The sequence below is a fragment of the Drosophila takahashii genome, chromosome 2L (assembly GCF_030179915.1).
Source record: "Drosophila takahashii strain IR98-3 E-12201 chromosome 2L, DtakHiC1v2, whole genome shotgun sequence".
Taxonomy (NCBI): Eukaryota; Metazoa; Arthropoda; class Insecta; order Diptera; family Drosophilidae; genus Drosophila; species Drosophila takahashii.
In genome coordinates, this window is record NC_091678.1 from 14,291,569 (window position 1) to 14,313,702 (window position 22,134).

Consider the following 22,134-nt stretch of genomic DNA (forward strand, 5'->3'; position numbering starts at 1 on the left):
CCGAAAAGCAAACCGAAGAGTTCGATTTTCGTTTCAATTGCACTCCGCATGCTCATCCCCAGGGCAATTAAACAGAGTTCAACAATAAATAGCGCATTAAAAACCGATTCGAGACACTTTTTTAAACAAGGCAAATATATTTAAAATTAGCATTTAACTAAACGACAAGAAAAACTTAGTCTATAAACTGCAAATGTTTAGCACTAAACTAACCCGAGCAGAAACCTCCAAACCCACAAGCCAACCCGTTTCCAAATCCAAATCCAAAACTCCACCGGTGTCCCGAGTCTAACTACCACATCAATTTAAATAGCTAATTGCATAATTATTAAACCGTTACTGAATTCCTGTCGATTGCCAAACGCAAAAGTAAAAAACCATAAAAATCTTCCCGAAAAATTATGCATGTAAAAACAAATGGCTAAAACAGAAACCAAACAAAAAATTAGCAAGAAGTCTGTTGTCGATTAGTATTATTGGCAGACAAATAAATTTCGTCACATTGACGATAATAATTAATTGTAAGTGAAAAACAAAGGAATTAAATGATTTAAATAATAAAGAAATTAATATTTAAAATCGAGAGACATGATTGCAACAAAAACACAAAAACTGAATAAAAATTTATTTTGAAAAGAGAATGAAAGCGACGAGTTTTTTTCTTTATAACGGTAAGGATAATCCTTTTCGGGATCACCATAAAATACCAAAACGACTGAAACAGAAATCACCTTAACGCGTAAAAAAATACTGACAAAAGGTACTAAAATACCCCCTGTATGAACAGGCTATTTTAGATTTGTTTATGTTTTCATTAGGATTTGGACACAATTTAGTTTTCTAATGGACCTGCGTAAATTGTGCCGAATTTGCTTTGTGGACAGCGCTGCGGTGGACATCAGGGAGCACAGGAGCAGCGGCAGTTCGGATCACACAGTCCTCGAGCTGATACAGGCCATGTTGGGCAGGGTATGTCCATAAAAAGAGGGCCTGAAATCACTCATAACACACATCTCCCCCAGAATATAGCCCTGAATCTGACTGAGGAGCTGCCCATGATCTGCAATGGCTGTCTGGAGGAGTGCCAGCAGCACTACGCCTTCTTCCGGAAGCTCAAGTTCGCCAATCAGCAGCTCCTACAGCTCTACAACGAGGCGGAGGTGGAAATGTGCCAGGATGTAGTGGATCTGGTTAATCCGGAGGAGGAGCAGAAGCCTGAAGAGTTGGCTGAGTTTGCACCACTGGATATTATAGTACTAGAACCCGATCAACTGGTAGAATCAAATGAAACCCAGATAAAACCCTCACAGAAGCTGGCCAACCAGGACTCGCTTATTGTCTCCGAGTTCCTGCCCGCCACCACGACGCAACCGCGTCTGCAGCAGCTGGAGCCGCCCGCCTACGAGATGCGCACCGTGGACTATGCGGCCGTGGAACTCAAACACTACAACCTGGACGAGTACAACGAGGCCATTCGCCTGCTGGACGTGGAGCCCAGCGGAAGTCAGGCCATCTACAAGTGTCAGTACTGCCCGCTGGCCTACGCCTCGCCCCAGTATTTAAAGACCCATGTGCGCAACTCGCATGTGTGCAAATACTGCACCACCGCCTTTGCCAAGGTACGCGATCTCAACGAGCACATCCGCAGCAAGCACTCACAGCACCAATGCGTCGTGTGTTCCAATAGCTTCAGCACCAGCAGCAATCTGCGGGCTCACTTGAAGAAAATCCACGGAGTTCAGCTGCCCGCTCAGGTGGCACTGCTGGATTATAAGCCAGCCTCCACTTAATAAAGAGGATTTACTTTTACACAAGATTTAATTTATTTCCCAGAATAGCTGGGATTTTTCTCTCACAGGATCCCCCTTCTGTGTGTCTTCTCCACTTATGTACATGGGCGTGAACTCCCTGTAGGCTATGCAAACACGTCGCTCCTCGACATCCTGGCGCAGCACGGAATGCTCGAACTGATACCTCGCTGGGCCATACAAAACAATCAGGGAGAGGCTAAGGAAAGCGGGAATATAATTAGTTAGTCCGTGGAAAAGTGGATAATAAGGTGTGTCCTAGAAAACACTAGAGTTTTTTCGAAGAGTTGCTTTCAAAAACAACTAAGAAATTCCCTTGTTTTCCTTGTTTACTCAATCAAAAGCAAGAAATCAATTGTCGGGTTGCCTCAAACCTGAATTTGTTGCTTTTAAATGTCAATTTTTTTCGTCTTACATTTGGTTCAGTTTGTGAGTTAGAAAATATCTGCATCATTTTCACAAATGTCCCTTCTTCTCTGGGATATGACTATTTTGAAATATTTCCGAATTTCGATTTTAATTTTTAAAAGATCGAACTACTATATCATATAGCTGTGATAGAAACGATCGAAAAATTAATGTGAAATAATAGGAAATTTAACATTTTTGCGATTTGTAAATTAATAGAATGATCTGCAAGGGTATATAACCTTCGGTTTGCCGAAGCTAGCTTCCTTTCTTGTTTCGAATTAATTTTGAAGAAGATTTAACTAAATTATGTGTACAGCGGCCTAATTTCAAATGCTGATCAAAGGAAATTAAAATTTATCGAATGAAACTGAGTAGCCCTTCGTTTTTTTCATACAAGTGCGTGTCGAAAAGCAAATTTAAACCTCTATTTTTTTGGGGACACCGACATTTTAGGAGGCTGTTTTTAGCAACAAAAAGATTTCAAATATTGGCTACAAAGTAAAAAATTGTAAAAAGCCTACTCAAATGTTTTTTAACACGCCTCCAACAATTGTTTTTGGGTTGTTTTTTGATTGTTAGAGTTTTCAGGGACACACCTGAATATCTCGACTTACTTGGGCATGGGAATGCGCAGCACCTTTCCTTTGTATTTGGCTAGCTGATCTTCTTTAAGCAGCGGCGCCAGAAGCTCCCCCTCGTAGTCAGAAACCAAATCCAGGTTGTATTTCCCGGGCTGCTGGATCTCATAAGGCGTCAGGGTAAGCACGGCGTCGCCCAGGCAATTAACCGTGACCACTCGTTCGCCCCAAATCCAGCAGTCGTCCACATGGGGATCTATGCTCGCTCCCTTGCTGGGCTCGTACTCCAGAGAGCACTGTTCGATGGTCTGGAAGTTGCGCAGCAGCGGCACCTCTTCGAAGCGTCGCTGCACGTACTCCGTTCTGCGGGGGAATCCTGCAAAGGATCCCAGCTGCAGCTTGCGCTTCTTGAAGTTCGTTTTGGGTCCGAAATTCTGTTTGCGCCGTCCGCTCTGCGAGATGTCCCAGGGCAGGGCGTCCAGGTCGGCCATCAATTGAGAGCCCTCCTCCGCGCTGAGGAAGTCCTCCTGCACCAGGACGCCCGGCAGGGGAAGACCCTCGTTCTTTTTATGATCTCCATGGGCCTTTTGCACCTTGGTCGTATCCCAACCGGGCTGCAGAAGTTCGCAGTGAACGCAGTAGGACCACGATTCCAGTTGCTGGAACTGCTCCTGCAGCGAGGGTTTAGCTATCTGGAAGTCCTGCTCGCAGCTCAAACAGGTGCGCACGCCCTTGCAGCCACAAGGACGAATTGTGTTCATCCTGAAGTTGCGCAAAAACACGTTAGTAAATTAATAACAACAATAGAGATGGGCCAATGTCGATAAATTTACTTATCGAAAAAATACTTTAAATACCGAAAACAGCAGCTGTACATTAACAGTTTGGCGGGCTGTTAACCAATTTGAATTTTAACAGTAAAGGCAATGGAATCGTTTTCTATCCATTAATTAATTCCAAATAATTCCAATTCTAAAAAGAAAAAAAATTTAAAAAGTGTTTTTATGGCTATTTGTCAAAAATAACCATACATGATCCCTTATGTATATTCCCTCAATGTTGCATTCGTAATTACAATAAACACAAAAGCCGCGTTTAATTTTCTTAGGGTCGTTTTCTCGTCCTTTTGTTAAATTTAAAGTAAGGTTAAAACTTTAAAATCGTATGGGAAATCAGAGTTTTAGCCCAACTTTAAATTTAAACGAGAAAACGGCCCTTAGAATATTTTATTTCTTGTGTTCAGATTTCGATTGCTTTCCTCAAATACTTGGTACATAAAAAGGTTTAGTTCTTAAAAAGTGTTTTTATGGCTATTTGTCAGAAATAACCATACATTCCCCCAATATTGTATTCATAATTACAATAAAGACCAAAGCCGCGTTTTCTTAGAATATTTTATTTCTTGTGTTCAGATTTCGATTGCTTTCCACAAATACTTAGTTTAAACCTGTTTCAATCAAACAAATGCTGCTTGGTGATCAATACTAATCGTTATTTACTTCTCCAGCTAGTCCTTAACTAACGGGTGCCGAGCTGAGTCCAGGGTTCCAGAGTTCCAATATGGAACAAGTCAATACAATATAATATAGGGTGGAGCTCAGCCCGGGCGATGCGATGAATCCTGTTCTCTTCTCATTCAAATGGAGCTTGGGTGATCAGTCTTTTGTTGCAGATCCAGCTGCAGGTGCAATCGATCCGTCCATTAGATTTTAAGGCAGCTGCGATGCGAGCCGCATCTAGCGTAAACCTCCTCGAAGGAGCGGATGAGCTCGTCCATGCCGCGCAGCAGGCCCTCCTCGCGATTGCCCGGCGCCCACGAGCTGCGATGGTCCACCCTAACCTGGGGTGGCAGCTCCCGGCACTTGGCAAAGTCAATCAGCCACACGCCCACGCGATCGTCATCGTAAACGATGAAGATGCTGGAGCCAACGATCTCGTGACGGGCAAAGAAGGACGACTGCTCGATGACCAGGCGCATGTGCTTCAGCCGCTTGAGCAGCTCCTTCTGCACGGATCGCCGGGCCGCCAGGAACTGTTCGATGGTCTGGGCAATCTGTTCGCCACTCCGGCAGGTCTTTAGATCCTTCACAGGCGGTCGTCCACGCAGACGCAACGCCTCAATTCGGAAGCCCTTGGAATGCGAGGAGGAGAGCGACTCCCGGAAGGTCATGTACCGCAGCTTGGTGATCGCCCGTGCCTCGTGCTCCGCCGGCGTGGGAGCTCCCGCATCCACGGCGATCATCTTCTGGTAGAGATCCGGTCGCAGGGTGGCATTGCTGACCTCCGATTCGAGGAAGGTGCGGCTGCCCATCTTGATGTCCATCACGCACGGATCCCGGAAGCCCGACAGCAGATCCTGCAGCTCAATGTAGTGCTGCGACTGCAGCTCCTGAATCCCAAAGTAGGCGGGCACTATCTGAGCGGTCTGTGGCTCCTGGCAGATCAGCCGGTAGGCCTTCACCTCGCTGTCCTCGAAGCCCGAGATCCGTTTGCGCACTATTCCGGTGGACGTGGGAACAATGCTGGAAAAAATAGGAAGAGATCTAGAGTTAATAATCTGAAGGAACTCAGTAAAGCAAGGGTATCAAAAACATTTACCTTGATTGCATTACCCCATTAATGATTTAAGTATTCATGATATAAAAAGCTCTACAAGAGATAAGCATTTAAAACCGAGCTGACCATTTCCTGTTAAGAGTTGATAAACTTGGGGGTGCTTCAATTTACTTGCATAAACACAAAAAGAAATCATCTTCCCGTAAATTCGATATGGCCATGTAAATTTCAGGTCAAGCCCATATCGTTTTTACATGAAATGCTCTTTTCGACCAGGTCAAATTTACCTGGCCGCATATCAAATTGAAATTGATCTTAAATAATGTAAAATAAATCTACGTTTCATATATTTTTTTTTTGGTGTACTTTGATTGCTTTACCCCATTAATGATTTTAATATTCATAATATAAACAGAACTTTAAGAGATAAGTCTTTCAACCGGAGTTGACCATTTCCTGTTCAGAGTTGATAAACTTGGGGGTGCTTTAAATTTCTTGCATATAATCATATAATAGATAATCTTAAGATCCTTACCTCTCTGGGTGACCGGACAGCTGCATCCAGCCCTTGGGCTTTGTCTGCGTCTGAGTCTGCTGGTGCTGGAGGAGATGTGGCGTTGCTGGGGCACTCAACTCTAGGGCGTTCTGGAAACAAAAGAAGAAAAAACGATCTTAGTAACGAAGGAGTACGAATTCATTGATAAATCGCAGTTATCACAGCTGCGAACGGGTTTCTTTCGCCCGAGCAGAGCGAAACATTACTGTCCAACGCCCGGCTGTGATTATAAATAATCGAACAAATTTTATTTGCCAGCCCGAGGGCCACGCCCCAGCCTCGTAAACGTGAAATTTATGCAGGCAACCCCCCTGGGCCAAGCGATCTCGCATTGCCCGAGGCTTCGAGCAGGAAGCTCTGGCGATCTGATGGAAAGTTTCATTCCCAATTGACATGACACGAGCGAAAAGTAAACAAGGGGTACTTACAATGGCCAAGAACTTGAGCAGGGACATCTGAGCCGGAGCCTGATTGGATTGGATGTGCTGATTCTTCTGAAGACTCAAATAGTCGCCCAAGTTGTCGCAGTTCTCATTGGGAATCCGCTGCAAGGGGAAAAAGAAAGGAAGCGGTTAGTTTATGGGTAAACAAAAATCAAATAAAAATATTAGCACCTAAATTGCATTGCATTCTATGTCCAACTGTGACTCACGAAGGCGTTAATTAATTATTCAAGCCGAATGCATTCTACTACAAGGCGGCCCCCGTTTTGTTTATGCTTATATAAAAAGAGACGGAGCAGCTTGATGGGTCGTCGTGTGTGGTTTACGACCAAATGTCCCTAATGAGCCACTTAGTATGCAAAGTTGGCGTTTGTTTTTGTGCTGCCTATGCGAATTGAGCCATAAGCATTGGCCATAACAAATAACGACCTGTCAGCGTAGAAGGCGATCCGATACGATCCGATCGGATCCAATGCAATCCAATCCGATACGATACGAACCGAAGCGATCCTCACTCCACCGCTTTGATTAATTGACTAATTAAGGTAAATGCCTCGGAACTTGTTTATGCCCCGCTTCTTATATAGCTCTTGTTTCTCGCTATCTCCCCACTATTATCGTATCTTAACTGGCCAGATAACGCTGCGTCTTTTTCATAAGGCAAGGCTACCAACCGTCGTAATCTAGGGTTAATAGCATTGCTCCGATTGCGAATCTTTACGTAAGTCAAATGCAAATTTGCATATGTGGCACAAATTCGTCACGCGTTTCGGGAGGATCGAAAAAGGGGTGTTCGGGGGACCACAGTGAACACCCGTTGCCAGGGTCATCGCTCCTTATCAGCTGCGGAGTGGTATGATCTTGGTCTTATCACATTGCGGCAGTTAGCGGTTGGCAAATGTTTGATTTGAGACGGCAAATACGCTGGCTTAGCTGCTAAGGCCCCCCGATATAGGTTAGAGATAATGAATGGAATGCCTTCGCAATCGCTTTGAATGTGAAATTGGGATAACAGAACTTTATGGTGATTTCAAAGACCTGTTTTAGGCCTCATTCAAATTCTTCGGCCTTCTCTGGTCTAATTTCCATATCGATCGTAAACCAAAAACCCCCCTATTATGTATTAATTAGGCGCTAATAAGATGTCACATTCGATTGAGGTTTGGCATGCCGCCTATCAAATTCGAGGTTCGACGTTTCGTGTCGTCAGCACTGACCTTTATCGAGAGTTACACATTACGATCGGGAGTTAACGGGGATTTAATTATAGCAACAATCGAACTAATCGACGTCAGCGGCTTTTATTCATTGACTACTTGTTTTACAACTGCTGTTACTACAGATTGCCAACGAGCCCATTCTACACATTCGATCCAATATTCGCACATTTTTGCACGTACACCACCTGGGTGAAATTAGCACATGGGCATTAATTTGGATTAGCTTAAGTGCGTCATACTGTGGGAGATTCTGGGCCTAGTACTTTTCAGTATTACTTAATTTTTATGTGCCCATTACATGTTTAATTATCTCATCGTGTATGCGAACATCTGAGGAAAATCGTTGAGGGAAAACCTCAGCGAAAATCACTTGTGACAGATGGAAATCCAAAACCGCAAAGTGAGCAAAATAATAATTAACTTTAACTCTGACATGGCGAACAAAATTACAGCATTTTTCGCTTGAGTGATTCGGTTCTGATTCGAGATCGAGTTTTGAATCTGAGTGCGTTTCGGCCATGTTATTTTTAGTTTCCTTTGATATTTCGGCGTTTAACTAAGCTCACAGTTTAGTAGTGTTTATTTATGACTACTTAACATTTTCTATAGCCGCCGGACGAACGTGTTAACCGACAGAAACAGAAACAGAAAAAAAATTAAAGCACACAAAAGAGGAAAAAACAAAAAAAATACTTTTCTTAAATCAATTTATGCGAGTGACGTCAAGGGGCTTTGGCTGAGCTGTTAATTAAACAAAATCAACCTGCCGAATTTTATTCGACTGTCTGTATAGTTCTTGGTCCCACGGAGGGCAACTCATGTTAAGGTCCACCCTAAAAACATACTATGTTGGCCCTGAACCTGCAACGTGCCACGAATACCGGTTTTTTTTTACCAGGATCCCCGCTCTGTGGGCGTGACTCAGGTGCAGCAGCCTTCGCAGGTTTTGTAGAACACAACCCTGACATTATAAGACGATCCCCAATTCCGAACCCGATCCCTATTGCCGCAGACTGTCCCCGGGGGGGTTTCATCGATATATCGATAGTCTCTCCGGTCCGCCGGGGAGTTTATTTGCATTGACGTCAATCCCCGGCGAACGGAGGGCGGCGAGGGGGGCTCGCCTCGAAGGGTGGACGGGGGGGTAATGGGGGTTCAAACCAGTTGGCTTAAAAAATATAATAATAATATCGCAACACTCAACCCCGTCGGCAGAGGGTTAGATCCGTGTCCCAGGGGCAGAAACTATCAGAAAACTCTGAAGACCATCCATCCACTCTCTTTTGAGCAGCACCATCAATCTAAGTCGCAGTTTTAGTCGGTTCTAGTGGTCATGAGTAACGGTTGGTTCTCCAGAGGAGAACCGGATCCGCTTAGACCCGACCCACGAAATGCGTCAATACGAATAACGTCTTTCCCTTTAGTGCATTCATCGCGCTTACACGAAAATCCAAGTGATTCACTCTGCGAAAGTTCGACATTCACCGCCAATTCCGAGCAACAAAATTTTGGCGACATAATTAAGATGACGGGGATTAAGGGGGAATACCCGTAAACTAGATTAGTGGCTAACCAAACCCGATCTCCGATCTCCTTCTAATAACCTTCGCTCTTGTCGGAAGCCTTGATCTTGGACTAGCGAAAAATCAAAATGGCCGAAATTAACCGATAGCAACTGAGGCCACAAAAAAGTGTGGGCCGCTGCACTTGACACTTGAAGTGCTCAGACACACTGAGAGAAACTCAGCTGCACCGTAAGAAAAATCTATATGAAACGTAGATCAATTTTACATTATTTAATTGTAATTTAATATGTGACCAGGTAAATTTGACCTGGTTAAAAAGAGTACTTCATGTAAAAACGATATGGGGTTTGCATGACCTGAAATATTATATGGCCATATAGATTTTTTTTGTGTGTGGGAGTCAAAACACCTCGGTCTTTCAAATAAAGATTTGTTTTTTTTTTACCAAGAAAAATAAGGACTTGATTGCTCAAAAGGGAGCTACCCATCTCTGTCTCTGGTCTTTGTCAACGAATCAATTGTCTTTAATAAAGGCGGAATCAAATGAATCGATTCGATTGTCCACTCCGGAGAGTCCACATCTCAATGTGTGATCATAACTGGCCGTGTCCGGCTGGGTTACGTTGACAGCCGGGCTTTAATTAGCGGAGGAGACCCGTGGTATGCAAATTGGCGTTACGTGGATTATTGGAATTCCAGGCCGATCTCACAGCTCCCACACTCTGTTTGCATTTCGCATAGTTCGGGGGGTGACTGGGTGGTTGGGTGGGTCCCACAGTTGTTTCAACAGTGGGTCCACAACAAACAGACGTCATTCAAGGCCCGGAACTGGAGTTTGCTCGGTAACTCTGTTTTGTATGCTTTTTTCGTCGAGTTTCGGATTTTTTTGGTCACTTTCTCTGCAAGTTGGCTTTCTACGCGGATGTGGATGCGTTGCCACAATCCTCATTGACGTCACCAGCTTACAAGCTTTCTTTTCATTCGGCCACTTACCTCGTTGTTATTGTTCGATTGCTGCTGCTGTTGCTCCACTTCCAACATCATGGGGCTGCGCTGCTTGGAGGAGGGAGCACTGGCACTCGTGTCCAGGGCAATCAGCTTCCACAGTTGCTTCAGGCCAATGTTGTCGATGCAGGAGAAGCGCAGCTTCTCATTTGACCAGGCCATCGTGGAGCGACTTCTCGTCGAGCTGGCCGACTTGGAGGCCTTCTTCTCGGCTTTGGCTTGAATTGGCCGCTGGAGTACCGTTGAAGTCATAGTCATTCGGATGGTATCGCTTGCGCACTTAGTTTCACTTGGTTGGTCTCTCTATATATATTGTATGTATATCGTTTGTAGATTTTCACGCTTGGCGATTTTATGCTCGGCACATTTGCATTCTGACTCCGACTCTCGGCACTTTTATATTTCCTATTCGAAAACTGCGTTCTCGTTTCACTTCACTTGCACTGTGCCGTAGGCATGGGAACTTCGTTATCTCTATATCCAAGTGCGCTTTGTTTTTGCACTTTTATCTTTATCGCACCGTTCCGTTGGGAACTGTTTCTAGGCACTATAGACGATCGCGGCGAATCGGCGGATCCGGCGAGAATCGAGGCGTTACGTTGTCTGTCTGACTTGGTCTGGGAGGTCTGGGAGGCGACTAACTGGTTTCGCCATATGGCAGCCAGTTTTGTGATCAACGGATCGGTCGTCGCTCGTTTGTGCCTCGGCAATTTCACGAAGTGCTCTCTCTTTGGGGAATTGGAGTGCCGGAGATCGAATCACTGGGCTCTCTGGGGAGCGGCGATCGAGAGCGTCGCGGAGAGCCCAAGAGAGGGTGGGGCTACACCCTCTGGAGGAATCAGAGCTGATCGATTTAGTCTTCTGGATATTTCAGGAATTAGCCGCTGGGAGTGATAAAGAAAAGTAGGAGGGATTATATATGGAAAGATGTATAATGTATAACGTAATATTCACAACGCAATAATCACAAAATCATAAAGCGTCGTTTATATTGGCTTTCAAATATACGTTAAACAAATAAACCATCTTTAGTATTGTATATAATTTCAAAATATCTTAGAATATTAGTCGTTAAATTTAAAGCACATTTCTAATTCTGGAAACTTGAAAAAAGAAAAGTAATGAATGGAGCAGCTTTATCTTGAAATAAAAAATTAAACTCAAGAAATAAATATTTTTTTAAACAACAACATATTCATAGCAACCCTTTGACGTCAAATAGAAGGACAATAAAAAATCATATAATCATTTTAATGAGTAATATTTTCTTAATACGTTTTATTTTACAGAGATTTTTGTTTTAATATCCCTCTCAAGTGTAAAATCAAGGATCAAAGAGAATTTCTGCTTATTCCAACTGCAGATTCCAACCTTCAGACTGTCAATAAATAAATAGCTAAAAGGGGGTAAATCCCAAACTAATCCAGCCTTGAACGATATAGCTTGAATGTAAATGTCATGATGATTCCACCAAACCGATTTTGAGATTAATCCATAGCTCACTATATATAGTAAACAAGGAATTTCAAATGCGTCGATTGTCATTTCGCCACATTTTTATTCCAGAGGGCTCGGCGAAGTACGATCCCAACTATTGTTTACTTAGAATTTCACATGGCAAAGAAAGGGAAAACAACTGAAAGCGAATACATTAGAGGCGGGCAGAACTCGTAGAATCCTAGACCAGAAAAACAACATCAGATTTGAAGAGTGATCTTGGACTCCCGAGCGAGGGGAGGGGATGAACCGGAGGGCAGACAGATGGCGCCATTTAAGGCCAGGCAATGAACCGTCGCGACTTCTTTTCTCTGAGCTGTTGTTGAACTTGGCGAAATTCCCGGACCCATCTGCAATGCTAATCCGGCCAACTGCGCAATGTTTCGGGATCGAGGATTATGCAAACTGTCGCCGAAATCTGCGCCAATTTTTCCAAAACCATCGAGTTCATGGCCATCGGCCGAAGAATATACAATATATGTGCATATTTACTTTGCATCTCGATACCAAAACCCATTCCCAATCCCAATTCCATCGAGATGCGTGCGTCAGTCTGAGTTTGAGTGACATACAAACCCCGAGTTCGAGTTGCATTTTCATTTCATTTTCCACCCCCTCCAGAAATCCTCCTCCGGCGGCCCACATGGCAACTGCGTCAGTGGCCGGACAGCAGTCGTCAGTTGTCGCAGGCCTCGTCATTGTAATGCAAAGCCAGCATATGCTAATTGCTTTGGAAACTGCCCCGAAATGCATTGAACTTTCCTGCAGACGGCCGTCGGCAACGTGGCGTATGAGTAACAATAGTTTCCCGGGCACGTGATCAGAGGAGCCGTTTTCCCCCACAACACTATTCTGGCCGTAATTACTATTCCGGCGCAGTTGCAGCGATTAATATTAAGTCGAGCAACTAGCTGCTCACACATTATGTACAATTATAGCGATCGATAAAAACCAGGGGCGTAAACCAGATGAAAACCAAGATATAAACTTTTTAAATAAAAGAAATAATTTAATATCTAAAAGTAATTTATTTGAATTTATTGTACAAGTAAAATAAATAAATAATACGTTCTATTTACAAGAGTTTCAAATATTATAATAAATTTTTAAGTAAAACATGATATTGTAAGCCGTTTTTAAAAATTTATTTTTATTTGTTTATAGATACTTTACTTTATAATAAAAAGTAACTTTTATCTTAAACGACAAATGAAAAGAAAGCTTTTTGAATTAAAAACAAGAGAAAAAAATCTTTTTATTGGCTATAGTATAAATGGTATACCAGGGTTAGTCCATACCCCTTTTAAATTTCAACTTGCATTGCATTGCTGGGGCTGCACTTCAATTAAGCGATATTATTGGCGTCTCGCATCTCGATTCAAATGGCACTTCCCACTTGAGTGAATAATCAGAGATCCCAACTTAAAGGCAGCCCATCTGAAAAGCCCAGCCCCGGTTCCAGACCCTGATCATCATCATCATCCTCATCATCGTAGGCCTGACGTCAAACGCAATGTTTGCGTAAAATTTCTTTGTCACGATCGGAGCTTCGGCGACCGGAGGCTTTGGAATGGAAGGGATGCGGATGGGCCATCTGCACGCACCAGTGGCTAAGACAGCCAGACAAAGAATCCAGATGCCAGAACCGAGAACCCTGAAGAACAAAAAAAATATAAAAACCAAGATGCAGCCAGCTCCATCGACGGACTTTTGTACTCCGTCACCCTGTTGTTTCGCTTTTTGCCCCGACGATTGACGCACTTCGTTGTCTTGTCACTTGACTTTTTTAATCTCGCGACTTTATCGTAGCTGACTGGACTGGGATTCGAATTCGGATTCGGCATCGGAATCGGAATCGTTCGTCATAAGTGTGTAACTTAATATTGCGCTCAGGTAGTAGAGGCTTCTCTTCCTCTTGTTTGGATTTCAATCATACTCGCACTCCACAGAAGAATGTTTGCTATAGTTTTTTTTTCTTTGGCTTGCCAGACGGAGCAGTTGCTCGCTATTAAATTATAGCTCAATGACTTTCCTGACGTCACAGTATTAAGCTCAGTCAACAAAACGCCAAGAAACCAGCGAAGCTCCAAAATAAAATAAAGCGTTCCTCATTAACATGTTCTCCATGTGGGAGTGTTTGCGCTGGTAGTCGCCGATCTTATAGAGAACTATATATATGTACGGATAGAGAGAACTACAGACGCCAGCTTGGCGCCGCTCAAACAATTAAATCGCTCAGCTGGGAAATTGAAAAATGAGTTTAAAATTAGAATCGCTATCTTTAAATCAAGCTGTGAATGTCTTATAAAAAAAAACTTGGCAATGATTAATTTAGAGCAAGTCGTGTCTGAAAGGATTCCGCGAGATCAGTCACCCTCCCCTGCCTACCTGTATTTTGATGTATCGCCTTGGGAATTCCAAATAAATTGATTTGGTAATCAAAACGGGCAAGTCACATTTTGCATTTTAACTTAACGTCTACAGATTTTGATTCTTTTTCGAGAGCAATGAACTGGCTTTGTATATTTGACTTGCACTTTTCTTTATTTCAAGTTACATTTTATCATATTTACCTCTATGAAGTGTCCTTCAATTTGTCGGTGCTCCAAGTGAAGTGTGAGTTCGATATCTTTGTAGAATGTTTCATAAGCTTTGAGCGTTTCCCATTGTTTTATTGTTTGAAGTTCAGTGTTTGACTTTACTCGTGAAAACGCAAAAAACGTGTAAGCCACAAGTTAAACCAAGTGTTTAACCAGCTGTAGTCACTGCCTGTCCGACAATATCTAAATATGTCATATAGCGGTTTACCCCATATAAAATTATAAAGCCACTGAGGGCGCAGGCCAAGTGCTGGGAAAGTACCAAGTAGCCTATACATAAGAGCGAATTTTTCAATGAATAACAGAACGTTTATATATTTATTTTTAGCAAAATAATTATAAGAAATCCGCAGAGCATAAAATTTGTAATATAAAATTTTAATTTAATTTATTTGTTTTTATTTCCCGATGATGGAAGACTATGTCTTTTTGATTAACATCGGTAACTTTATGGTAGTTATAAAATTACTAAGGAACTAGAGGAAAAATGTAATTTAAGGAAACAATAATTATGTTGACATTTAGAAACAAATTCATTTTACAGAAAATTACATAAAAGAAAATCCACTAAGTTATTATATTTATAGAGCTTCTAAGCAAATTAGGACTTTTAAAATCGACAGGAAATGACAGTCATCAAAATGTTTAAAAAACTTTCCCCGTAATTTCAAAGATTCAAGTCTGATAATCGTGAGCATGGCCTGACCGACAAACGTCACAATTTATTAGAGATGAGCTCAGAGACTGATAAGAAGTTTATTGGGAATTACAGAGTTATGGAAGATTTCCCCAACAATGAAATACGTCACAATGCGTTCGGTCACTTAAATTTCTGGATTCCGGGAATTTTAATCCGAAATTGAAAGCCCACTTTCTGAGAAACTAAAACCAAGTGGTGGTTTTATTGCGAGCACTCGAAATTTATTGAAATATCCTGGCTTGGCAACCATTTAAACCCCGAGTGCTCCCATTTCCGAGGTCAAACGCACTGTTAGTCAAGTTTGTTTGTTGCCCGTAACGATGGACTCCTCTAGGGGCTATCAACCTGCTAATTTGAGCTCAGTATCATTTGTTTTGTGAATGATTTTTCGCAAACTGTGTCTAAAAATAGTGTCTCAACATGTGAATGGCGCGAGCCGCTGATAAAGCAGAAAAGGCGATGCTCTCACTTGCCGATAATCCAGGGAACAGAACCCAAATAAAAATGCCAGGCAGCGACTGAAACACAATAGCAGGAGAATCAATTGCTGGCGAAAATAAAATTAGAGCCTGACCAACAGGGCAGCCGAGAGGCAACAACAAACAAACAAAAGAATAATTATTTATGGGCGTGTAAACAATTTGATTGATTCGAGCCAAACGATCCGAAACCGAATCGATGAGGAAAACAGAAAACAACGGCTGCCTTGTGTTTTAGCCAGTCGATTAAATCTTTCGCCACAGAACAACAAACTTGAGTAGACTTTCTTTTTAATCGCATTATGTCATCCACTTTAATTGAGCATGATCTTGATGTATGACAAATAAAAAACGCAAGCAATGGAAATATATTTTTATAATATAAATTAATATATGGGTACTACTATAATCTCTTCTTTGAGCACATGGCTTGTGGATTTTCTTGTTAATAATTAGATGCAATCCATTATGTCAGGTTCTCTGGTAACACAGTGACCTCCCTCCCAGGGGATCATGACTTTGAAGCGATCACGTTTTCTGCTTCGTAGAACCCGGCACGTTCTTTCCTTTTTCAGAACACCTCATCCAAAGTGGGAATAAACATGAATCGAATCGAAGCCAAGGCAGAACGTTCGATTTCGATTTCGAGTGCAAAATCAATTTGCGTCAATTGCAAGAGATTAGCCTCGCTCTAGTTTTTTGAAAAAAAGTCGCGAGCTAACAACCATATAAATCAGCGCCAGATGATAATAAATACAGCAGCAGAAAAGACAAGACAAAGCTCTACGGGGGGCCTGGAAACAAGAAAAAGATGGAGAGATGACTCTGATTCTTCTTATCGCAAACAAAATGAGTTTACATCGGAGGAGTACCAAAAATAGCCCGCCTGCTTCTTTCAGGGCCACGTCAGTCGGTCAAAAATGGGAATCAAGATCTGGGAGGAGTTGAAAATCCAGAGATACAGTTGCAGTCACACTTGTCTTTACCGTTGCGTGACGCAAATTGATCGCCGTTAAGCGGAAGGTTATTTTTACAACCATACACCCGAAATAACCCAAGTCGAAATGCGAAGCGAGTGCATCTGTCCCGGATCGATTAACCCAGGCAGCCGATTCCGCTGATCTCCGGGCCCCAGTCCCACTTATCAGTCCCCGCCATCGGAACCATAATTGAGTAATATATTGGCAGACATCGGGTTCGGAATCGGAATCGGGATCGGGAGACATCGCCACCCGGGCACGTGGCATGCAAATGAGCGGCGAAATGCTTGCGGAATATCATTAGACAGATTTGGCAACCTTGGGGAACGGAACAAATCCGCAGATAATTAAATCCATGCGATTCCCGATTCAGGGGAAAATTTATTGCTCTTACATTTCCATTGAATTCAAATATTTGTTCACCCACAAATCACATTTCCCCGTAAATAATTGCAGAGAAAATATTTATCAAGAGCTTTGTTCAGTTTCAGTGGGATTTATGTAGCTGAAAAATAACAGTATGTGATGCCGGAAACAATATGGGTTATTGGGAGGGGTTTTCCATCGAAATTCTTGGGAAGCTATTGTCAATTGTTATTGTTTAATTATTGTTCAAACAATCCCCAAAAGTATGTGATATCATTTACCTACAGTATGTGTAAAATACAAATCATGATGTGTTCAGGCCTTTTTTGAGGTACAAGAAATTCCCAACATAGATGTACTATTTAAAGAGATATATTAAAATTGTAATACATTTTTATTCCCATATTATTAAATTCGTATTTAATATTTCTACTCAAAGTACTGCATCATTGTACAAACCTCTAATCTTTATAATAACATTCGGCCACTTTTTGAACTTTCATCGACTCCAATTACAAATCTAAACCCTCAGATCTGAATGGACTTATCAGCTTTTGGGATTGCTTACGATCTGACACATTAATGGCTTTAAATGCGCGTAGAGAGATTGGCAAACGGCGTGATTATGCGATTAGGAATCGTGAAAATCAAAATCTAACGGATTGGCAATCAGACACTGTTCCACTAATCAGCTGACCGAAAGGTCCGAATATAGATTTGGAAAAACCCCATCCAAGGCACAAATTGGGGCTACACTGACACTCGCAATTCGCGCAGCTGACACGAGTGGAATATTTGAACACCGTAATTGTGGGCGGCCGGGAGGTAGGTAGATAACAATGAGCTCATTAGCAGGCCAATGCTAAGTCAAAGACAATAACAATAATGGGGAGGAGCGAGTAGGAAGTTCACATAATAATATATTTGCCGCAAACAATTTCCTATTCATATTTGCCCAGCTTATCGACTGTGTGTGTAGTTCGGTAGCCAGTTGCGCATAGACAAATAAATATGCGGATAATTGTTTCTCCATTCCAGTGGGGGGTGTGAATCCAGCAACAACAATTGCTGTTGATTCACTGCCTCGATTACGTCTAAGCACACACAGAAATCGAGGTGAAAGTCCTACTCCCACCTTCACTGACCCTCAATAATTGAAGGATATGATAAGGTTGATTGCGGATCGAACAGCTAAAGGGCGTGTAGCTTCCAATAAGATGTTATCATGACTTTTAACTTAGGTATAAATAAAGGTCTTAGTTCCACAAATCACTCACAGTTTATAGGAAAATTTCATTCGAACTAAAGTCATGTCAGCTTTACCTGAAGAGGATTCTCCGCCACCCTTATATCTAGTGAACTTTGAGAACTACCTAAGACCTAAGAAACCAAACAAATGCCAGCCTCTTCAGCGTTTCGAAAAGCCTGTTGGCAAAACATCCAATTTAAGAAAGAGTTTAAAGCGATTAAAGTTAATAAGATGGTATATTGACCTCTCAAAACGATTTAGACAATTGCCATTGCCCAGATTTCTTGGATTTCTGCGAGCCCGAAATGATGATGGTCTGTGTAAACGGAAAACGGGATTTGAGATCTATTGCGAGATGGCCAGCATACATGGCTTTCATATTTTTGTGGGCGCCAAAACCTGGCAGCGAATTCTCTGGTGGCTGCTTATTTGCAATGCGGTGATGCTTTCACTTATCCTGGTGATAATGTCACTTTCGATGTCGAAGGAAATGCCCACCATACGATTTATGGACACCATGATGAATCCCACAGCCGAAGTGCCATTTCCTGCAGTTACCATTTGTGGTTTAAGAACCGTTTCTAAGAAAATTATACAAAATAAAGCCAAGGAATTTGGCTTGTCTCCTGAAGATCTTCAGACATATAGATACATGAACTCTTCTATGATAGAGAAGCTAACTGCTAGAAATGTAAGTTGGCTAGAACTCCTGGAGGACCTTGTTTCTCCGATATGTCCGCAAATAAAGAGGTGTCGATGGGAAAATCGCAAAGAAAGCTGCCTAGAGAAAATAGAACCCATTTGGACTCTTGACCAACGCCTCTGCTGCAGTTTTAACTATCACCAGCTGCTTTTTAGTTCCCATTTGGGATTAAGTTTGGTCCTAAGATCTAGTGATGAAAGCTTAACGATGGCTGGCTTAGAGGTTCTTATACATGAACCGCACGAGATACCCACTTATGCTACACCAAGGTTATTGGTGCCAAGTGGATCAGAGGCTCACATAATGCTTAGACCCTTTGTCAACCGATTCTCGACAAATCTGGAGGGCCTAACGCTACAGAAAAGGGGATGCTACTTCCCAAAAGAACGTCGTTTATTCTCATCAAATGCCTATAACCAAATCAACTGCCTGGCAGAATGTCGTAGCGAAGAAATCTGGAAATCTTGCGGCTGTGTTCCCCCCAAAAATCCTCGACAAAACAATTGGAATATTTGTGACCTGAAGCAAATGCAGTGTGTAATGGATCACAGTAAGTGACAGATTATTTACGGAACTATGCTGATCTCAGACTGCTTACAGATCACCATGAGATCATCGAAGGCGAACAAAAGAACTGCGAATGCCCTCCGCCATGTGAATACAATCGCTATGAATTCCAGGGTGATATAAGATCAATAAAGGGAATGACTAACAACAACAATAGCGAGTCGAGGTATTTTATAACACACTGAAATGATTTGAGTTATTACTTTAATATAAATATTTGTTTAACACAAGAAATTTGAAAATATCACGTCAATATGGGAAAATGTTTCAAAAACAAAATTCTTCTACAGTTGATTGAATTATGAAGACCCACACTTACTTTTAATTATTATTTTAGCTATCAAAAGCCACCAAATGAATTCCGACTTCGTGTTTACTACGATTCACCAATTGCTGAAGAGCTCTTTTTAGACGTTTACGAAAACTGGCTGACATTCATAGGCAAGTCCACTAATGACCCACAAATGTTGACATTGATCGACCAACGTATTTAATGGGGCAGGAACTTTTGGAGGGATAACCGGACTATTTATGGGCTGCAGTTTTGTATCGGTCTTCGAGCTGATTTTCTTTGCGTGTGTGCGACCCACATGCAACTGGCTGACCAGGCAGCAAATACTTTGGCGACGAAGGAGGATTCAGAGGGTAGGCAACACCGGCGAGGTCATTAGGGCTGGCTAATTAGGAGTTGGCCTAATTACCTTGGCTCCGTCCAAGTCACAGTTACCCCGGGGAGGTCAACCAGCAGAGATGGCGTTCAAAAAGCGGCGCATCTTTGACTTACGACAGGTTCAGGCCCAACAGATGGCCACTAGTACAACCACCAGTCGAAGACGCAGTGATCCCAGTCACAATAATCCACAAAATCCCATCCATCCTGAGCATCGATTGAGAAAGATCGGAGAATGGTTCTCCGAGAATATGCGCAACTACTGCCAGACCACTTCGCTCCATGGATTCAGCTACATCACCCGGCAGGACATCAGTCGCAAAGAGCGATGGTTTTGGCTAATAGTTGTGATCCTGGCCATCATTACCTCCGTTGTCCTGGTCGTGGTGTCCTGGTACTGGAGTCAGGAAACCCCAACGGTGACCGTCATCGAGAGCTCACACTTCCCCACCTGGAACATTCCCTTCCCAGCGGTCACCATATGCAATTTCAACAAGATATCCAAGAACAAAGCACTCAGCCTGCTGGAACAAATGTAAGTTGGGAGTTTAGTAAAGAGATTTTTATATATTATATATGGATTTTCAGGCAACTTCCAGTGGGTGTTAATAAATCCGAACTTCACAACCTCTTCAATCTCACACTTTTGCCCGTCGACAGTCTGATAAGCAATAGTTCTCTGCAGATATATGATCGAATTTTAAGCCTCAACAATTTAACGCTCACGGGACTCACCCAGCAATTATCGCCAGACTGCATCGATATGATCTCCAGATGCATTTGGAAGGGCATCAATACGAGATGTGACAGTCTCTTCCAACGCATCGATACCATGGAGGGGCAGTGCTGCACTTTTAACTATTTTGGCGGCATCACGAACAATTTTCCAGAGTATGTTGGAGTGGTTCAATAGATCCTTATGGTATTACCATTCTAAAATTCCAGAAAAATCGCTTATCAAGTTCCAAAGCGACCTTATCGCGTCACAGGCTGCGGGTATCCCACGGGTCTCTCGGTGCTGCTCAATCCCATGATATCCGACTATTACGGAACCTTCTTCAGTGGCTATGGATTCCGTTTGCTCCTCCACGATGCCTACAACTTTCCGGATGAGAATTCAGAGACAAAGGTCGTCACCACGACGAGGGAGAGCTTTGTGAGGATAAATCCGGAGTCCACCTACGCCACCAACGATATCCGCCGCATGGATCTGTCGCTGAGGAACTGCCTCTTTGGCAGCGAGAGGACCATGCATGGTCTCAAGCGGTACTCCTTCATCAACTGCATGTTTGAGTGCCGGGTGCGGATGACCATCGACCTCTGCGGCTGCCTTCCGCCCTATGTTTTCAATAACGGCAGCTTTAAAGTGTGCGGAGTTCGAGAAACCAACTGCATGATTCACAGCAAAAGTGGGTGGACCATTAGATAAACCGGCTAGATACTGATATCTCGCTTTTTCAGGACTCTTCTCACACGCCCTGGCCAATTTGAATTTCTCACTCTCGATTGTTAGAGATACAGAAAGCTTTCCCTGCGGTTGTCTACCGGATTGCCAGTCTAATCATTATGTTTCGGAAAGCACTACGGGCCGGCTGGACATGAGCTACTTTGCCAACCGTCCAACGTACAGGTGGGATGTCTATTAATTTATTAAATTTATATAGGTTTTTGTTTCCAATAATTCACATTAAGATGTTCCCGTTTTTAAATTATTAACTAAAGACCTTCCTATGTCTATATAACAGTGGTTTCTCTGCCGCTGCGCTGCTCGCGTTTCGACGCACAAGTACGCTGTAAAGCAGAAAAGCTTATTTTATTGTATGTGTGCGGCATTTCTAACTTGAGAGTTTAAAAGTTTTAACCATATTATTTATTTAATCGCCTACAGCAATGCCACGGACAATATACTGCTGCATGTATTTTTCAGCGATCTAATGAGCACCAGATATCGTACGGACATCTTTCAGAACTGGCTATCCGCCCTCGGTATGCTAACTATCCACTTAATACATTTCCCTAACTTACAATTGATTACTGTTCTGCTTTTGACAGCTTCCTTTGGCGGTTTACTCGGTCTAATTATGGGATTCAGCATAGTGACGGCCTTTGAGTTCCTCTACTTTCTCACATTTAGGCCCGTTTTCAACTACATCAACCGGGTGGAGTAGTGCAGCCAAAGCACAAAATCCCTTCGCACATAGCACTCCACTTGACACGCTT

General features: G+C 42.7%; 5 protein-coding genes across 5 annotated transcripts; 3 read left to right on the plus strand and 2 right to left on the minus strand.

The window, feature by feature from the left end:
• Positions 1-797: 797 nt before the first annotated feature.
• LOC108068538 (uncharacterized) lies at positions 798-1,822 on the plus strand. The gene is made up of 2 exons (XM_017158171.3): positions 798-969; positions 1,023-1,822. Exons 1-2 carry the CDS (start codon positions 844-846, stop codon positions 1,788-1,790), a joined length of 894 nt encoding a protein of 297 aa, XP_017013660.3. The 5' UTR covers positions 798-843; the 3' UTR covers positions 1,791-1,822.
• Positions 1,816-3,600, minus strand: LOC108068537 (alpha-ketoglutarate-dependent dioxygenase alkB homolog 4). The gene is made up of 2 exons (XM_017158169.3): positions 2,834-3,600; positions 1,816-2,007 (listed from the first exon to the last, which is right to left on the minus strand). Exons 1-2 carry the CDS (start codon positions 3,556-3,558, stop codon positions 1,818-1,820), a joined length of 915 nt encoding a protein of 304 aa, XP_017013658.3. The 5' UTR covers positions 3,559-3,600; the 3' UTR covers positions 1,816-1,817.
• Positions 3,601-4,177: 577 nt separating this feature from the next.
• Positions 4,178-10,753, minus strand: IP3K1 (inositol-trisphosphate 3-kinase-like protein). The gene is made up of 4 exons (XM_017158228.3): positions 10,092-10,753; positions 6,338-6,454; positions 5,889-5,998; positions 4,178-5,319 (listed from the first exon to the last, which is right to left on the minus strand). The coding sequence occupies exons 1-4, from the start codon at positions 10,359-10,361 to the stop codon at positions 4,500-4,502; spliced, it is 1,317 nt and encodes a 438-aa protein (XP_017013717.3). The 5' UTR covers positions 10,362-10,753; the 3' UTR covers positions 4,178-4,499.
• Positions 10,754-18,035: 7,282 nt separating this feature from the next.
• Positions 18,036-19,925, plus strand: ppk11 (pickpocket 11). The gene is made up of 5 exons (XM_017158184.3): positions 18,036-18,540; positions 18,607-19,227; positions 19,278-19,410; positions 19,582-19,685; positions 19,747-19,925. Exons 1-5 carry the CDS (start codon positions 18,036-18,038, stop codon positions 19,923-19,925), a joined length of 1,542 nt encoding a protein of 513 aa, XP_017013673.3.
• Positions 19,926-19,994: 69 nt separating this feature from the next.
• ppk16 (pickpocket 16) lies at positions 19,995-22,102 on the plus strand. The gene is made up of 6 exons (XM_017158183.3): positions 19,995-20,449; positions 20,503-20,805; positions 20,860-21,323; positions 21,376-21,544; positions 21,803-21,900; positions 21,967-22,102. The coding sequence occupies exons 1-6, from the start codon at positions 19,995-19,997 to the stop codon at positions 22,080-22,082; spliced, it is 1,605 nt and encodes a 534-aa protein (XP_017013672.3). The 3' UTR covers positions 22,083-22,102.
• The last annotated feature ends 32 nt before the right edge of the window (positions 22,103-22,134 follow it).

Coding starts and splice junctions, on each gene's coding strand:
- LOC108068538 (XM_017158171.3), top strand. CDS start 844: ATGGACCTGCGTAAATTGTGCCGAATTTGCTTTGTGGACAGCGCTGCG. Junction 970..1,022: donor TACAGGCCATGTTGGGCAGG/GTATGTCCATAA, acceptor CATCTCCCCCAG/AATATAGCCCTGAATCTGAC.
- LOC108068537 (XM_017158169.3), bottom strand. CDS start 3,558: ATGAACACAATTCGTCCTTGTGGCTGCAAGGGCGTGCGCACCTGTTTG. Junction 2,008..2,833: donor CTGCGCATTCCCATGCCCAA/GTAAGTCGAGAT, acceptor CGCTTTCCTTAG/CCTCTCCCTGATTGTTTTGT.
- IP3K1 (XM_017158228.3), bottom strand. CDS start 10,361: ATGACTATGACTTCAACGGTACTCCAGCGGCCAATTCAAGCCAAAGCC. Junction 6,455..10,091: donor AATCGAACAATAACAACGAG/GTAAGTGGCCGA, acceptor TTCCCCTTGCAG/CGGATTCCCAATGAGAACTG. Junction 5,999..6,337: donor TGCTCAAGTTCTTGGCCATT/GTAAGTACCCCT, acceptor TTTTGTTTCCAG/AACGCCCTAGAGTTGAGTGC.
- ppk11 (XM_017158184.3), top strand. CDS start 18,036: ATGTCAGCTTTACCTGAAGAGGATTCTCCGCCACCCTTATATCTAGTG. Junction 19,411..19,581: donor AACAACAATAGCGAGTCGAG/GTATTTTATAAC, acceptor TTATTATTTTAG/CTATCAAAAGCCACCAAATG. Junction 19,686..19,746: donor AAACTGGCTGACATTCATAG/GCAAGTCCACTA, acceptor TTAATGGGGCAG/GAACTTTTGGAGGGATAACC.
- ppk16 (XM_017158183.3), top strand. CDS start 19,995: ATGGCGTTCAAAAAGCGGCGCATCTTTGACTTACGACAGGTTCAGGCC. Junction 20,450..20,502: donor CTCAGCCTGCTGGAACAAAT/GTAAGTTGGGAG, acceptor ATGGATTTTCAG/GCAACTTCCAGTGGGTGTTA. Junction 21,901..21,966: donor GAACTGGCTATCCGCCCTCG/GTATGCTAACTA, acceptor TGCTTTTGACAG/CTTCCTTTGGCGGTTTACTC.